General features: G+C 46.8%; 2 protein-coding genes across 2 annotated transcripts in view; one reads left to right on the top strand and one right to left on the bottom strand.

The window, feature by feature from the left end:
• The window catches only part of LOC122554087 (probable voltage-dependent R-type calcium channel subunit alpha-1E), a 13,504-nt gene extending 4,332 nt beyond the window's left edge, over nucleotides 1–9,172 (top strand). Inside the window, exons 3-4 of the mRNA XM_043698539.1 lie at nucleotides 3,604–3,700; nucleotides 8,981–9,172. Coding sequence (XP_043554474.1) covers nucleotides 3,604–3,700; nucleotides 8,981–9,172 — 289 coding nt within the window. The remainder of the gene's footprint in view (nucleotides 1–3,603; nucleotides 3,701–8,980) is intronic.
• A 1,049-nt stretch (nucleotides 9,173–10,221) lies between these two features.
• Nucleotides 10,222–17,869, bottom strand: part of LOC122554086 (probable voltage-dependent R-type calcium channel subunit alpha-1E) — a 169,915-nt gene continuing 162,267 nt past the window's right edge. The window contains exon 12 of the mRNA XM_043698538.1: nucleotides 10,222–10,326. Within this exon, the coding sequence (XP_043554473.1) occupies nucleotides 10,222–10,326 (105 nt within the window). The remainder of the gene's footprint in view (nucleotides 10,327–17,869) is intronic.

The following is a 17,869-nucleotide window of genomic DNA, read 5'->3' as shown; positions in this document are numbered from 1 at the left end:
ACATACACATATACAGACACAGTCCATACACATACACACGCACATGTACACACACAATCCACACACATACACGGCATACAGTCCATACACACACATACACATACATACACATATACAGACACAGTCCATACACATACACACGCACATGTACACACACAATCCACACACATACACGGCATACAGTCCATACACACACATACACATACATACACATATACAGACACAGTCCATACACACACACACACAATCACACACGCTCTCCCATATGCACACAGTCACACACTACCTCACACAGTCTCTCTTTCATAGTCACACACTATCTTGCACAGTTACACATTTTCTCACATCCACACACGCAGTCATACTCTGTCTCTCACACACAGGTCCACACATGTGCTCTCTCTCACTCATTCTCACTATCACTCTTGCGTGCACACACATTCTCTCACACACAGCCACACTCTTTTGCTCACGCAGTCACACTCACACTCACACACACATACAGAGTCTCACCCCCAAACACTCACACTCACTTGTGTAAATCCAGCAGAAGCACACTGAGACTAAATACACACTCAGACATTCACATGTACCAATAACCTCACTAGATTGATCCCTGGAATGAGCAGGTTTTCCAGTGACCAGAGACTAGGTTGATCCTCCCTGGAGTTTAGAAGAATGAGAGGCAATCTTACTGAAATATAGAGGGTTCTTAAGGAGATTGAGGGGACAGATCTGGTGGGGTGTTGCCCCCGCTGGGGTATCTGTGGGGCTGCACTTCCAGGAAAAGCAGTCAAGCATGTAGGACTGAGATGAGGGTACATTTATTCACTTGGAGAATTGTGTATCTTTGGAATTCTCTACTCCCAGAGGGTCCCACATCTATCTATCCCAGTCTCAAATATCTTCAGATGTTTGCTTTTTTGGGGGAGTCAAAGGACATGGGATGTTGAGACAAAATCATATCAAAAGATAGATCACACTCAGTGGATTCGATTAGATTCCCCACAGTGTGGAAACAGGCCTTCGGCCCAACAAGTCCACACCGACCCGTCGAAGAGTAACCCACCCAGATCCATTCCCCTATCCTATATTTACCCCGGACTCATGCACCTAGCATTATGGGCAATTTAGCACGGCCAATTCACCTGACCTGCACCTGTGGGAGGAAACCAGAGCACTCAGAGGAAACCCATGGGGAGAATGTGCAAACTCCACACAGACTGTCATCCGATGCGGGAATTGAACTCGGGTCCCTGGGAGTGTGAGGCAGCAGTGCTAACCACTGAGCCACTGTGCCTCCCCCCCACCCCCCCGTCCATACCCATTGTTAAGTTCTGATCTTCACAGTAACACTCGTGCATCCAAATATTGCCCACAGACACGAGCACTCTTACACAAAAACACACAACTCCTGATAATTATATAGCACCTCTCATGAAACACCCCATACGTTGTGAAATTGAACACGTACTCAGTGTTATGAGGGCTGAAAGCTTTGTTAAAGAGGTATGGTTTAAGGCAAAGGTAGAGAGAGAGATTCATGACGGAATACCAGAGATTAGGGCATAGGCAACTGAAGGCCGCACAGCTATCGGTGCTGGAGGTACAGTAGCGCCCCAACTTACGAACTTCATCCGTTCCGGGACCCGGTTCGCGAATTGATTAAATTCTTCCCATTGTTCGGAGAGCGTAAGAATGCTTGGACGGAGCAACGAAGGCTGTTCACAGGGCACGCACCAAAGATGAACTGAATGAGATCACGCGGGGCCCGAGAGCTTTTGCCTTCAACAAGCGCGTAGCAAAGCAGAACAATGAAACCACGTGGTCGCACACGTTCGTACCTTGCATTCATTTTGCGTTCGTACCTTGAATTTCGTACGTACGTTGAAGCAAAGTTTTATGTACAATCCTGTTCGTAAACCGATTTGTTCGTGAACGGGGTCGTTTGTTTGTCGAGGTGCTACTGTATTTGGAATTGTGAGGCCGGAGCAAATTGCAGAACACAAGCCTCTCATGGATTAGTAAATGAGAATGTGATTTGTTTTTAGAATTGAGGTCCTGCTTAACCATAGGTAGTTCAGGTCCTGGAGCACAGGACTGCTGGGTGAACAATAAGCTGGAGTGAGTCAGAAGGCAGGCAGCAGAGTATGACCCAACCTTTGGGTCAGAGAGCATGGAATGCAGGAGGACAGCCAGGCTGTGTTGGAAGAGTTCCAGTGTCGAAGTCGGGATAATATGAATGAGCCACATACAGGCGCACCCCTGCAGGGACACCTTCTCACACCTTCTCTTTCGTGTGCACATGCAAAGACCCACACAGATGCAGACCCTCACTTTCATGACACACTTTCACGTGCACACACTCACTCAGACTCTCGTGTATCCAGGCACACACTTGTGTACACATAAACACAGCCAAACACACCCATCCTCACATGTACACGTGCACAGATCCACACACATTCTCTCTCACATGCATTAGACAGACACACACACACAGTTACATGCGCAGATGCACACAGACACACACACATTGTCGCATGCATATACACTCTGTTGCATGCACGCACATGCACACTCACGTGCACAGATATACACGCATCACGTACACAGGCAAACATGCACATATGCACATAGATACACGTGCACACAAATACATACACAGAGGGACAGATACACGCACATAAACATTTGCATGTACAAACACACAGATTCTCTCACACACATACGTGCACTGATACACACTCAGTCGCATCCTACCCTGACAGCAGCACCCTTCTGAGCCTGGGCATCTGGCAGTGCAAAATGCCTGCCACGGGGAATTCTGAATGAGCAGCCCGTGACTGACACATCTGTGAGAAGTCGAGCAGGTCGGGAATCGATCCCGCACAGACTCTCGCACACTGCAATGCTATCAAATTCTTGAATAACGGATGGAGCTGATGGCAAATTACCATTTGGTTAGGGTTAAGATATTAAACTGGCAGTACGGATCAGTGTGAAGGGAAAGGAAAGACGAGAAACTGTTTCTTTATGGAGGAGAAATGCATAATCCAGATGCATGGAGTGCATGTCTTCTTCTGCCTCCCTTTGTCCCTCCCCTGATTCACGCTTGCTGTGCTGGGCACTGCTGGTATGGTGGGGTTTGAACCAGTAACCCATCATCCCACAGCAGCTCACCGAATCCAACCGCATTTATGCAACAGCTGAACTTTGCAAAGAGAGGAAAAATGGTAATGAAAACTTTGGATCATTGGCAAAATGTATCAAACGGCTAGGGGCAAGATCACGAGACATTATGATCTGCTGCCTGAAAAGGTGATGTAAGCAGACTCATAGTAACTCTGGGGAGAAAAAAAGGATATTCTGGAAAAATGAAAACCAAATGAAAATTCAGGGGCTAGGGGCAAGAGCAAGTGAACGGAGCTAATTGGAAAGCTCTTTGGAAGTGCTGGTAAAGACACAATGGGCCTCCTCCTGTGCTGTATGACTGGCTGGTTTAATGACAAAGGGTTGTTCTGCTGATTGAGATAGATGTGATTAACTCTTTCCTGTTCTGTTTCCTGTTCATGCTTATCACATCCCTCCCTCCATTCAAAGCGGCCGAATCCATTACACTGACATGTATCAAATGTTGACCCTCATGTCACCACCGCTGGGTCTGGGGAAGAAATGTCCTTCGAAAGTGGCTTACAAGGTAGAAAAACAAACCTCAAACTGTGTCTGCCTGAGACTGAAAGTATCTTTGTCAGCGTTTCTGTCTGGGATTGAGTGAAGGTCTTAGTTGAACTTCTTTTTGAGTCTGTGTCTAACAGTTAAATGTCCTCAGTCAGATATTGAAGTTCAGGAACTGTCACTCAGTTCTCCTTATTACATCCCGAGCTTTGTTTTTGTGACTTTCATGTTTCTCAGGTTGTGTCATGTTAGTGTTGGGGATAGAATACAATATAATTCCAGCACTCCGACAAGACAGTAACCTCATACCAGAGTTTTAATGACGACAGTGTAGAGAAAGCTTTACTCTGCATCCAATCTCGTAATGTCCTTGTCCTGGGAGTGTTTGATGATGACAATATATAATCTAACCTATAGAGAAGGCTTTACTTTCAATTTACTTTCTGTTTAAAAGTGTAGTGGGACCTTTATTCGATATCTAACTCTGTACTGTCCCTGTCCTGGGAGTGTTTAATGGGGACAGTGTAGAGGAAGCTTTACTCTGTAGCTAACCCATGCTTGTCCCTGTCCTGGAAGTGTTTGATTGGAATAGGGGAAGTTTTACTCTGTATCTAACCCCGTTCTGTCGCTGTCCTGGGAATATTTGAAGGGGACAGTGTAGAGGGAGCTTTACTCTGTAGCTAACCCATGCTTATCCCTGTCCTGGGAGTATTTGATGGGAATAGTGCAGGGGAAGTCCTACTCTGTATCTAACCCTGTTCTGCCCCGACCTGGGAGTATTTGATGGGGATAGTGTTGAGGGAGCTTTACTCTGCATCTAATCCAGTGCTGTCCCTGTCCTGGGCGTGTATGATGGGAATAGTGTTGGGGAAGTTTTACTCTGTATCTAACCCTGTTCTGTCCCTTTCCCAGGAGTATTCGATCGGGACAGTATAGAGGGAGCTTTACTTTCAGTTTACAAGAGTTGCAGGAGCTTTATTGTATATATGACCAATGCTGTCCCTTTCCTGGGAGTATTTGATAGGGATAGTGTTGAGGAAGCTTTACACTGTATCTAACCCCGTGCTGTCCCTGTCCTGGGAATGTTTCATGCAGACAGTGTAGACTTAGCTTTACGTTCAGTTTAAAACAGTAGAGGTAGCTTTATATCTAACCCTGGACCTGTGCTGAGTGGAGAGTCCTCTATTCTGCAGCACTAACCTTTCTCACCCTGATGTGTGCAAAATTAAGCACAAGAATTGAGGTTTAGCAACCACTTGAACTTTGCTGGAGACCATTTCATGCTATACTGTGATGCATGATTCAGACAGCTGCTTTGTGTGAACGCTGCGTGTTTAGTGCATGGTTTGATCACGCATTGACTCCACCCCCCCCCCCCCCCCCGCCCCCATTCCTACACTCATCACCATCTCTGCCATATTGGAAACACTTTGCATCAATCGTCCGAGCACTCCCTGCTGTTCCCAGCTGCAAAGGCTGAAGGGCTCCTCGTGCATTCCAGGGTCTTGCTTGGTAATGTCTGTCCTGTCAATCTGTCGTGTTGATTTAGCCGTTTACGGATTGCGGCGCTGCCCGAACCTAACCAGAAGATGTGGGACGCGTGCAGGTAAACTTCCAAGCCGCGTGATCTGACTGATCCATTTTTGCCAGGGGTTGGCCTGAGTTTTCCAGATCCGTCCCACGTGGAGTCAGGGAACAAGACTGGAATGTGCACTCTCCCCTCCCCTCAACCCACCGGGTTAAGCTTGTCTGAAGTTATCAGGGACAGACAGAGGCAAACATTTGCAACTGCGATGTGGAATCATAGAATCCCTACAGCATGGAGAGAGGCCATTCGGCCCCACGCCGACCGCGCTCTTCGAGCATCCCACCCAGACCCATCCCCCCTACCCTACCCTTGTAAACCCTGCTTTTCTCATGGCTAACCCACCTAGTCTGGATATCCATGGACATTAAGGGCAGTTTAGCATGACCAGTCCAGCTGGCCTGCACACCTTTGGACTGTGGGAGGAAACCAGAGCACCCGGAGGAAATCCGCAGTGGGGCAAGGCGAATGGGCAAACTCCACACAGACAGTCACGTAAGGGTGGAATCGAACCTGGGTCCCTGGCGCTGTGAAGTAGCAGTGCTAACCAGTGCTAACCAGTGAGCCACCATGCCATCCAATGTCAATGCATTGCCCCCATTCCCTAATCCAGCAGGCAAGGTGACAGGATTAGACAGGGTTCCTGCCCTCAGAGGCTGTCCTGGATTCAGGTACACAAATCCTGGACATCTGGGCTCCAGCAAGATGAAGGACCAGTTAAAGGAAGTCCCAGAGTCAGGGAGCCCAGGAGAGGAGGAGTAATCTCTACTGACAGGAGCTGGCATCATTGAGACGGGACTGTGGAGTTGTAAATCGATGTGACGAGTCTCTTCTAGAGGGAGGGTGCAACACAGTCCATCTGGCAGCATTTACTGAATGGTTGCCTCCTCTAGCCCAGCTTTCAAATTCTCTTTCTCTATCTCCACCCCCAAATCTTTTTAAGGCCATCACCTCTTTCCTGCACTCTGCCTCCTTCCCCCCACTTCAATTTGTGGCATTCAAAGAAAGAGCAGGAGGCTGAAGTGTTCCACAGCAGGAGGTTTTCACTCTGCAGGCAGCGAGCTTAAAGAGAGCTGTTTGCTCACCCCGAGCTGCCAATGGTGTCATATGATCAGACTCTTAAAGTGACAGTCCACCATACTTAGACACACCATACTTAGACATTCTTTCCACTCAACTCTCTCTCTCTTTGGTTGTGCCTCTCTCAATTTGCCTCTATCACTCATCCATTGTTCCTCTTGCACTCTCCCTCCGTCTCCTTTCTCTCTCACAAACAAACACACTCTATGTCTCTGTTGATATCTAAACCCCTGCTGTCCTGGTAGAGGGAATGTTTGAACAGCACAGAGGAGCTTTACTCTGTATCTGACCCCATGCTTTCCTTGGTCTGGGAGTGTTTGCTGGGGATGGTGCAGAGTCAATTTCAGTCTATGCTCTTTTAAATAAGAAAAATATCTACTTTTTTAATTGAATGAAGTTTTGAGATAATAAGCGCTGATGGGTCTGTAAGTGCAGTAGAACATAAAATCTACAAGCAGGGATTAAGCCTGCTGTTTCAGCAATGTATCCTTGGCTGGTCATCTGTCTCAAAGCTCCCAATCCACACATTCCCCATCACCTTTTGATTCCCTGAATATCTCTGGATCTCGGCTTTAAATATATTCAGCAATGTAGTGTCCAAAAGCATCTGTGCTCAAGGATTCCAAAAGTTCTTCATCCTCTGAGTGAAAGTCCTTTTCTCCATCTCCATTTTTAATGGTCAGCAAGTTATCTTGCAATTAAGCCCCTCCCCCCCCACCCCAGAACGCCAGTTTTCGACTCTCCAACTAGAAACAACTTGTGTCCATCCTATTCCACCCCCATTAGAATCTGGTTTGTTTTAATGTGATTCCTGTAAACTCCGGAGCAAATCAGCACACTTGATTTCGTCTCTCACAGTAGGACATCTGTCTCACCCCAGGAACCAGTCGAGTGAAGCAGCCGAAATGACTCCACAGAGGCTGATTTTCTGCCACCTATCGCCCTTTGTTTACATGTGGAGGAATCTTGACACTGATACAGCCCCCTCCGAGCCAACTCTCCGAGCGGACAGAATGTCTGACACTCCTTTTTCATTTTTTTTTCTTCAAAAAAGGAGAGTCCTTCACACACTGATCCCGCTCCCTCAGAGCCAGCTCTCAGAGTGAACAGAAGCTCTGACACTCCAGTTTATTTTTTTTTCTTTGCTTTTCCCTGTCACTCCTGTTTCTTCCCCCTTTCCTTACCCCTACACTACTGCAGACACTCCGTTTTAATTTTTTTTCTTCTGACAGTCCTGCTTATTTTTTTAAATTATTTTTCTGACTCACCGTTCTTTTTATCAGAACACTCCTATTCTTTTTTCCCCCCACACTCCCGCCTAAGTGCGGTGTTGCTTATTGTTCCCCAGCACCCATGGTGTGTGTGTGTGTAGGTAAGAGACACAAGGTGCACAAATCTTTATTCAAATTCCACCACCAGGAAGATAGGAAAACACCCGGGTGGCCAGTGACAAACACTGCCCTTTACATCAAAGGGCAGTGCTGTGTGATCAAAACAGTGAAGGATCTCCTGTTTATTTTTTTCTTTTTTTCTCTTTTTTTCTAACACCCACACAACCGTCTAACTGCGGTAGTGCTTATTGTTTTCCCCAGCACCCATGGTGTGTGTGTGCAGGTGTGAGACACAGTGAGAGACACAAGGTGCACGAATCTTTATTCAATTTCCACCACCAGGAAGATAGGAAAACACCCGGGTGGCCAGTGACAAACACTGCCCTTCACATCAAAGGGCAGTGCTGTGTGATCAAAACAGTGAAGGGGAGGGTAGGGACTAAATCAAAATAGAGTTGGAGGGAACACTCGTTTTTAATTCTGTTGACCAGGTCTTCATGATTGGACCAGATGAACAGCCCCAATCAGAGAAGCGATAGTCTATGTTATTCCACCTGGCTGACCTTGTTACAATCATTACGTTCCTTCCCATTTAGTTCAAGGGCATAGGCCAGTTCTTTCCTCTTGTAACTCTGCCTGGAGTGTTTCAGCATCAGGTCAGGTTTCTCCAACTCTGCAAACTCCAACTTGTTTTCGATAAGGGCGGTGTGTAGCGCACAGTAACTTGCCTCTTATGCCTGGACATCGCGGAAGAAATTCATTCCCCTCTTCAAGAGGCAAAGGCTTTGAGGCGGTGACATCCATCGTGTCCATCTCAGGTTCCAAGATATCTTCAACACTTGATGGAGAGGGGGAGCCCACGGCTTCCGGAACAGTCAGAAAGATGGTTGAGGAGCTGGGCACTATTTTGCACCTTCTGCGGGTTTGCAGCTTTCATACAGTTCACGTTCTATTTCAGCCCCATCGCACCGACCTTAACTTTATGTTCCTGGGCCTGACCTCACGTCGACCATGTCTCCTGCCCATGCAGGGCCATTCCTATGGTTCTTACACTCCCCTCATTCCCTGAAGTAAATTGTCTAACTTGCTTCTGTCCCGTATTGGCATTCCTGATATCATTTCATCCTCTTCCCCACAGGTCCAGGACCATTTGACCTGGTGTGGAGTCTTTCCCCCACCCCAATGGGCAACTCTGTTGGATTTATCCCTCTATGGTGGGTGGTCCTATAATCAAATAAAAACAGGGACAGTTTGAAATTGTAAGCCACCTTTAAGCCTGCACTCAAAGTTTGGACTGCTGTTTCAGCCAGACTATTGGATAATGGATGGAGCTGTCCTGTTACGACAAATACCATTTGACTTCAGGAAATACTCAGATTCCCTGCTGGTAAACAACGGCCCGTTATCTTTGGCCAATACTTTCAGGAGCCTATGGATTGCAAAAGATGTGCGAGTTTTTCTCTCATCCTCATACTTGAAGAATGAACTCTCGGCATGACCAGCCATTTTGAGTAGGCGTCCACAAGACTAAGAACATCGAGCCCATGAAAGCACCTGCACAGACGATGTGTAACTGAGTGCACGGTTTACCTGGCCATTCACCCAAATGTGTGAGAGCTGCAGGGGGTAATTTTTGTCCTTGTGGATGCTCTGGATACTGCCCTGTCAACATGACAATCTAATTCTGGCCACCAGACATAACTTCTCACTGAGATCTTCATTTTGGAAATCCTCGAATGACCCTGGTGGTGTTCAGCCAGTATCCAGCAGCGACGTTTGCTCTGTACAGTCACTTTTGCTGCCCGTTATAATATGCCGTCCTCTGCTGTAATCTGGTCTCTCCAGGTCCGAGAAGCTTCCAGTTTTGATTGTGATGGCCCTTTGCTTTCTCCCAACACCGCCAGCTGTCTCGGTTTTGCCAGGGCTGGATCTTTCTGCTTCCAAAGTCTGATATTGTCAGCTGTGACTGGTAGCATGTACAGAAAACTTCAAACCATTGCAGGCTCATTCAGTGACAGCAGCACCAGCAAAGGGCTTTTGCTACTTGGCCTCCAGGAAGGTGTTCCAACTTGTAATTATATGCACATAGTATAATTAGAGCCCAGTGCAAAATTCAGCCTGAAGCTATGGATAGCACTATCTTGTCCTCTTTAAGGTGACCTAGCAGGGTTTTGTGGTCTGCTATTAGTAGAAATTTTTATCCTTTAACGGTACTGGTAGAACTTTCTGACTCCAAATATTCCTTTCTCTATCCGGGGCATATTTACGCTCTGCATTAGCCAAAGTCTTGGATCCATACGCTATTAGGCATTCCTCTCCATTGGGCAACCTATGAGCTAATACTACCCCAATGCCCTGTGCGGAGGCAGAGCCTGTCAATACCAGCTCTCACTCAAGATCATAGTGTGCCAACACCTGAGAGAATGATTGCTGTTCCCTCACTTCCCTGAATAGAGCTTTCCTGACGAAGGGCTTTTGCCTGAAATGTCGATTTTCCTGCTCCTCGGATGCTGTGCTTTTCCAGCACCACTCTGATCTCGACTCACTTTATCTTGCAGCAGGCGTAACCCCTGTCTTGTTGACTCTGTAGCTGAAATAGGTCACATGGGGTGCCTGGAACACACATTTTTCCCTTCTAAGGCGTATGCCCACCTGTGAAAAATGTCCAAGGACAAAATCCAAGTTCTTTAAGTGCCCTTAACTTGTCTTCCCTGTTATTAGCATGACATCTAGATAAATGGCCACCTCAGGTAGACCTTGTAAAATGTTCTCAATCACCTGCTGAAACATTTCACAGCCTGATAATGGCAGTCTCACATATTGGTACAAACTCTTATGGGTATTAATTGTAACATACTTCTGGGAATCCTCATCTAACTGCAATTCCAAATACATATGACTCATGTTCAGCTTTGCGAAGGACAACACCCACCCCCCCTCAGCTTTGTATATAAATCCTCCATGCGAGTGAATGGGTATTTATGCAGCTGCAAAAAGTGGTTTTCTGTTTGTTTAAAATCCCCACAAACGCAAACTGACCCGTTGGGCTTCATGGTCAGGATGACTGATGCTACCGACTCCCCAAACCTGACTGGTTTGATGATTCCTTTCCTTTTCAACCTTTCTGATCTCTGCCTCGATTTTTGTCCGTGAGGCAAATGGCACTGGGTGGGCCTGGCAGAATCGTGAAATTGCTTCCGGGTAAACATGCGATGCGGCCTTGGCTTCCCTAGACCTTCCTGAAAAACCTCTGGGTATTTAATTAGGGCTCCACTGAGGCAATCATTTTCTAACTGGAGAATTGTTGAGCCAATCCCAGTGAATCTTCCTTAATCAATTTTGCCCAATCAAGTTTGGGCTGAGCCTTTTACGACAATCAGTGGTACCTGAACCAGCTGCTTCTCTAAAGATACTGGATCCAAAGTTCAACCTTTAATCTGTAAAGTTTCACCAGTATAGGTTCTCAGTCTAGCTGAGGTCTTGCGCAAACTTAAAGATTGGAGTCCAGAGCCAAGTTTATTAAAGACTGTTTCTGCGATCACTGAAATGGCCATTCCAAGTGTCACGTTCCATTAGAACCAGGTGACCATTTAGCTAGACATTTATTTTGATTGGTTCTGGTTTGGATGTTGCTAAGCAATTTAACTGTTCCAAACCACATGTAGGCGGACCTTCCAAGGAGTACACCCTCCTGGGTATCCACCTATGAGTTATCTTACTCAACTTAGAACTAATGGGACTCTTTTGCTGTCTTGAGTCCGCATTCCAACATTAACTACATTGCTTACCGGCCTGAATCCTGAAGAAAATTTTAACTACTTGATCAAGGCATGGCTTTGTTTTAGAGTTTTGCGATGGGCTGACCACATCCACATCTCCAAACCAAACACCACAGCCACATCTCCAAAACAAACACCACAGCCACCTCTCCAAAACAAACACCACAGCCACATCTCCAAACCAAACACCACAGCCACATCTCCAAACCAAACACCACAGCCACATCTCCAAACCAAACACCACAGCCACATCTCCAAACCAAACACCACAGCCACATCTCCAAACCAAACACCACAGCCACATCTCCAAACCAAACACCACAGCCACATCTCCAAACCAAACACCACAGCCACATCTCCAAACCAAACACCACAGCCACATCTCCAAACCAAACACCACAGCCACATCTCCAAACCAAACACCACAGCCACATCTCCAAACCAAACACCACAGCCACATCTCCAAACCAAACACCACAGCCACATCTCCAAACCAAACACCACAGCCACATCTCCAAACCAAACACCACAGCCACATCTCCAAAACAAACACCACAGCCACATCTCCAAACCAAACACCACAGCCACATCTCCAAACCAAACACCACAGCCACATCTCCAAACCAAACACCACAGCCACATCTCCAAACCAAACACCACAGCCACATCTCCAAACCAAACACCACAGCCACATCTCCAAACCAAACACCACAGCCACATCTCCAAACCAAACACCACAGCCACATCTCCAAACCAAACACCACAGCCACATCTCCAAACCAAACACCACAGCCACATCTCCAAACCAAACACCACAGCCACATCTCCAAACCAAACACCACAGCCACATCTCCAAACCAAACACCACAGCCACATCTCCAAACCAAACACCACAGCCACATCTCCAAACCAAACACCACAGCCACATCTCCAAAACAAACACCACAGCCACATCTCCAAAACAAACACCACAGCCACATCTCCAAAACAAACACCACTCTCGACTGCAGGCTGACTGAGACTCTGTCTGTTTGGGATATGTCCTGGGTGAGGCTGTGCAATTGTCTTCACTCAAGTGGTGTACCCTAAAGCTCAGTCGGGCTGGCACGAATGTTCGCTTCCATTACAAAACCCTGTGACTCATATGCTCCACTTGCCACATTTTCCAATGATAAAACTAGTTGTAGTGCCTATGTGAAGTCCAGTTGGGCTTCAGCTAGTAGGTGCTTTTGTGTGGTGAGACCATTAATCCCACATACCAAATGGTCTGTCAGCATCTCATTAAGGGTTAAATCAAAGTCCCATGCCCTCTGCCAGTCAGCTTAACCGAGTCAGAAATCGTGATTTGGATTCCCCAGATTCTCAAATTGCGAGTAAATCCGATAGTGTCTCAGAATTAGAGGAAGCTTGGGGTCAGAATATTCCTTAACTAAATCTGTCAACTCTTGAAAGGTTTTAGTATCTGGTGTCTCAGGAAAAGCTAAGCTCCTAATGACAGAAAAAGCCGCAGGTCCAGAAGCTATCAGGAGAATTACTCATTGCTTTTCATCTGCCCCAATATCAGTATTCCGGAAAAAATAATGCATTCTTCCCACATACTAGGCCTAGTCTTCAGCAAGATTTAACTAGTCAAGCTTCCCAAATAACAGCATGGTGCTTTTCTCTCGTCACCACTGAAGTATCTCTACAGAGGCTGGTATCCTGTCACCAAACCGCAATTTATTTAGACATGGAGAGTCCTCGACACTGATCCAGCTCCCTCAGAGACAGCTCCCAGAGTGAACAGAACACTGACATCCCTGTCTATATCTGTCAGCCAAGGCTCTCTACATGAGCCATAATACAGCCCCAGTCAGGGAACTCATATTCCTTGATGTCCACCTGGCTGACCTCATTACAATCACTACACTTCACTGGACCATCACCAATGCAAGCACATTTTCCTTGGATGCTAAAACTGCACCGCTTTTTCAGGTGTGAGCTCACAAAAACATTGAACAATTGTAACAAGATTTCTTTATCCTTGTGTCCGTGCACTGAAGGCCAGCATACCACTTCACTAATTGTTTATTGACTTTGTTTCCTACTTTCAAAAAACTCCAGTATCGCAGTCTCTAATTAAGTATCATCTCAACAATCCTATTTGTTTATTGACTCTGTCCCTTGTACAGGTACACACAGTGCCTCAACATGCACAAGTCTCACCTCTTTGTTTTTCTATCTTTAGAACCCAAGTGTGCAATCTCACACTTCACACTCTATACTCTACCTGCCATCATCCTGCACATTTATTCAACCCATGTGTGTCTCTATGTGTCCTATGTGTTCGTGTTCCCAGCATTCACTGTTTCTATCATCACTGGCTCACCAACATCACATGGACAGCAAGCATTCAAGAAGGAAAGCCCACCGCTGTTTTTGAAAGGCACTTTAGAGATGGGCGACAAATGCTGACCCACATAACAAGGTCCACATCCTGTAAAAGAATGAATCACAGAATTGTTACAATGCACAAGGAGGCCATTCCGCCCACCCTGACTGGACCGACTCTCCGAATGAGCAATTCACTGAGTGTCATTCTCCTGCCTTCTCCCTGTCACCCTGCACATTGTTCCTTTTCAAATAACACTCTCATTCCCATCGGAATGTTTCAATTGAAGCTGCCTCCTCCACACTCTCAGGCAGTGCATTCCACACCTTAACCACTCACTGGCTGAAAATGTTTTTCCTCGTCTTATTTTTGCTTCTTTTACCAATTACGTTCAGTCTGTGGCCTCTCGCTCTCAATCCTTTCACGAGTGGGGACATTTTGTCCCTGTTAACCTTTTGAATTCTTCAATCAAATCTCCTGTCTTCTCCAAGGAAGACAGTGCCACCTTCTCTGATCTGTCTTCATATCTGACATTCCTCATCCCTGGGAAGTTTTTCAGAAACCCCTCCACCATTCTCTGTAATGCATTCACATCCTTCCTAAAATGTGTCCCCTGCAACCGGACATAGTACTCCAGTTGAAGTCCAGTTTGTGTTGTATACAGATTCGACACCACCTCCGTCACCACTTTTGTACTCTGTGCTGCTATTAATAAAGCCTATGATGTTGAATGCTTTATTAACTGCACTCTGTCCCTGTCCTATCAGCTTTCATGACTTATACACATAGTCGTACAGCACAGCATCAGACCCTTCAATCCAATTTATCCCTGCTAACCAGATATCCTAAATTAATCTAGTCCCATTTGCCAGCATTTGGCCCAGTCCTTTTAAATCCTTCCTATTCATCTCCCCATCCAGATGCCTTTTAAATGTTGTAATTGTACCAGCCTCCACTACTTTGTCTGTTAGCTCATCACACACACACACAATCTTTCCCCTCTCACCCTAAACCTCTGCCCTCTCCTTTTGGGCACCCCTACACTGGGAAAAAGACCTTGGCTATTTATCCTACCCATGCTCCTCGTGATTTCATAAACCTCTATAAGGTCACCCCTCAGCCTCCGACGCTCCAGGGAAAACAGCTCCAGCCTGTTCAGCCTCTCCCGACAGCACAAACGCTCCAACTCTGGCACATTGTCCTTGGAAATCGTTTCTGCACCTTTTCAAGTTTGACAACACTCTCCCGAGAACAGGGCGGCCAGAATTGAATGCTATTCCAAAAGTGGCCTCGCCAATGTCCTGTGCAGCCGCAACATGACATCCCAACCACTATACTCAATGGAGACCAATAAAGGCAAGCATACCAAATGCCTTCTTCACTACTGAGGTCACAGTGGGTCATGCAGCATCCGTGGAGAGTGAGGAAGCTAAGGCTTTGAGTCTAGATGACTCTTCATCAGAGCTGAAGTGAAGTGTGGAGGGGGCAGCACTTATGCTAGTTTGAGGAAGAGGTATATGTGGAATGGTGGGGGGCAAAAGGCATTGATACTTCAGATTCAGTGATGCTGCCTGACCTGCTGTGATCTCCAGCACATCTTGTTTCAGTACCGATTCCAGCATCTGCAGTAATTTGCTCCTACTTCTTCATCACCCTGTCTACCTGCGATTTCACCTTCAGGGAACTATGAACCTGCACCCCAAGGTCACTTTGCTCGGCAACACTCCCCTTGACACTACTGTTGAGGCTGATAGATGTGAGGTCCTGCCCTGGTTTGCCTTTCCAAAATGCAGCACCTCACATCTATCTAAATTAAACTCCATCTGCCACTGCTCAGCCCATCAGTCCGTTTGATCAAGGTACCATTGCATTCTGAGATTACCTCCTTCACTGTCCAATACACCACAATTTTGGAGCCATCTGCAAACTACGTTGTGGTGTCTGCACCTCTGTTCCAGGAAAACTTTGACCATCTGAGCCAGTGTTATCAGATCAGTACGACTGTGCTATTTTCTGGGTCTGTAGACTGTTAAGATGTCCTTGGATAGAGTGGTGTGCTCTTCCAATCAGATGTAAGAGGTTAGGGAGATTTCCCATGTTGCTGATTATGTCTGCAGGAAGTGTCTTTGGTTGTGAATCCTATCAGATCACATGGATCATTTGCAGCAGCAATGAGGAATTTCCAGGAGCGGGGGGGGGGGGGGGGGGGGGTTGTGATGGTTGGCAGCTGCAGAAAGGGAGACAAACCATAAATACAGTCAGGTAGATGAGTTACCTCCAGGTGATGTAGGAGAAGGAGGAGGTATTGCGAGAGTCTCATGTAGCTATTCCCGTCTCAGGCATGCTATTTTGGATAATGTAGGGGGTGAGGGACTCTCAGGGGAATGAGGTTCAAACAGCCAGGTTTCTGGTACCGAGCCTGGCTCTAATGTAACAAGGGGTACATTAGGTTCCAAGCAATTGATTGTGATAGGGGACTCTCTAGTCAGAGGCACAGCCAGACATTTTGGCAGTCAACAATGAGACATCAGAATTGTGTTACTTCCCTGGTGCAAGGATTAAAGATGTCTCAGAGTGGGTGCAGAATATTCTGAAAGTGGAGAGGAACCAGCAGGAGATCATTGTACACCCTGGAACTAACAGCAGAGGAAAAGAAAAGGATGAGCTTCTGAGGAGAGAATTTAAAAAGTAGTCCTTGAGGGTAGTAATGTCTGAATTGCTCCCAGTGCCATGAGCTAGTGAGAGTCGGAATAGGATGATAGAGCAGATGAATGTGTGGCTGAGGAGCTGGTACAGGGGAGAAGGATTCACAGTTTTGGATCATTGGAATCTCCTCTGAGCTAGAAGTGACCTGTATAAGAAGGACGGATTGCATCTGAATTAGAAGAGGACAAATATACTAGTGGGGAGTTTTGCTAGAGCTGTGCAGGAGGATTTAAACTGGTTGGCAGGGGGAATGCTGGCATCCAGGGAGGCAGTGGGAAAACAGATCAGTCTGAGACAGGTGCATTTGGGAAAATGAGCAAGTTAGATACTCAGGGCAGGCAGGGACAAAGTAGAGAATGAGGTCAAGCTGATGAATTAAACTGCAATTATTTCAGTGTAAGAGGCCTAACGGGGAAGGTAGATGAACTCAGGGCATGGTTGGGAACATGGGACTGAGGTATCATAGCAATTACAGAAATGTTGCTCAGGGATGGACAAGACTGGCAGCTTAATGTTCCAGGATATAGATGCTATCGGAGGTTCAGAAAAGGGGGGGCAAGAGGAGGGGGAGTGGTGTTTATGATTAGGGATAACATTACTGCTGTACTTAGGGAGTATATTGCGGGAATATGTCCAGGGAAGTTATTTGGGTGGAATTGATAAATGAGAAAGAGATGATAATCTTATTGGGATTGAACTATAGATACCCCCGTCCCAATAGTCAGCAGGAAATTGGGAGTCAAATTTGTAAGGCGATCTGTTATCTGCTGAACTGGAGGGGGACCAATATGTTGGTGGCTAGGTTTACTAATGCATCCACCGATACCATTTACTGTATCCGTTGCTCCCGATGCAGTCTCCTCTACATTGGGGAGACTGGGCGCCTCCTAGCAGAGCGCTTTACGGCAACACCCGCACCAATCAACCCCACCGCCCATGGCCCAACATTTCAACTCCCCCTCCCACTCTGCCGAGGTCATGGAGGTCCTGGGCCTCCTTCACCGCCGCTCCCTCACCACCAGACGCCTGGAGGAAGAACACCTCATCTTCCGCCTCGGAACACTTCAATCCCAGGGCATCAATGTGGACTTCAACAGTTTCCTCATTTCCCCTTCCCCCACCTCACCCCAGTTCCAAACTTCCAGCTCAGCACTGTCCCCATGACTTGTCCGGACTTGTCCTACCTGCCTATCTCCTTTTCCACCTATCCACTCCACCCTCTCCTCCCTGACCTATCACCTTCATCCCCTCCCCTACAGTACTCTATGCTACTTGCTCCCCACCCCCACCCTCCTCTAGCTTATCTCTCCACCCTTCAGGCTCTCTGCCTTTATTCCTG

Source organism: Chiloscyllium plagiosum, chromosome 11 (assembly GCF_004010195.1).
Source record: "Chiloscyllium plagiosum isolate BGI_BamShark_2017 chromosome 11, ASM401019v2, whole genome shotgun sequence".
Taxonomy (NCBI): Eukaryota; Metazoa; Chordata; class Chondrichthyes; order Orectolobiformes; family Hemiscylliidae; genus Chiloscyllium; species Chiloscyllium plagiosum.
The sequence above is the reverse complement of the archived record's forward strand: the minus strand, read 5'-3'. Positions and strand labels throughout refer to the sequence as shown.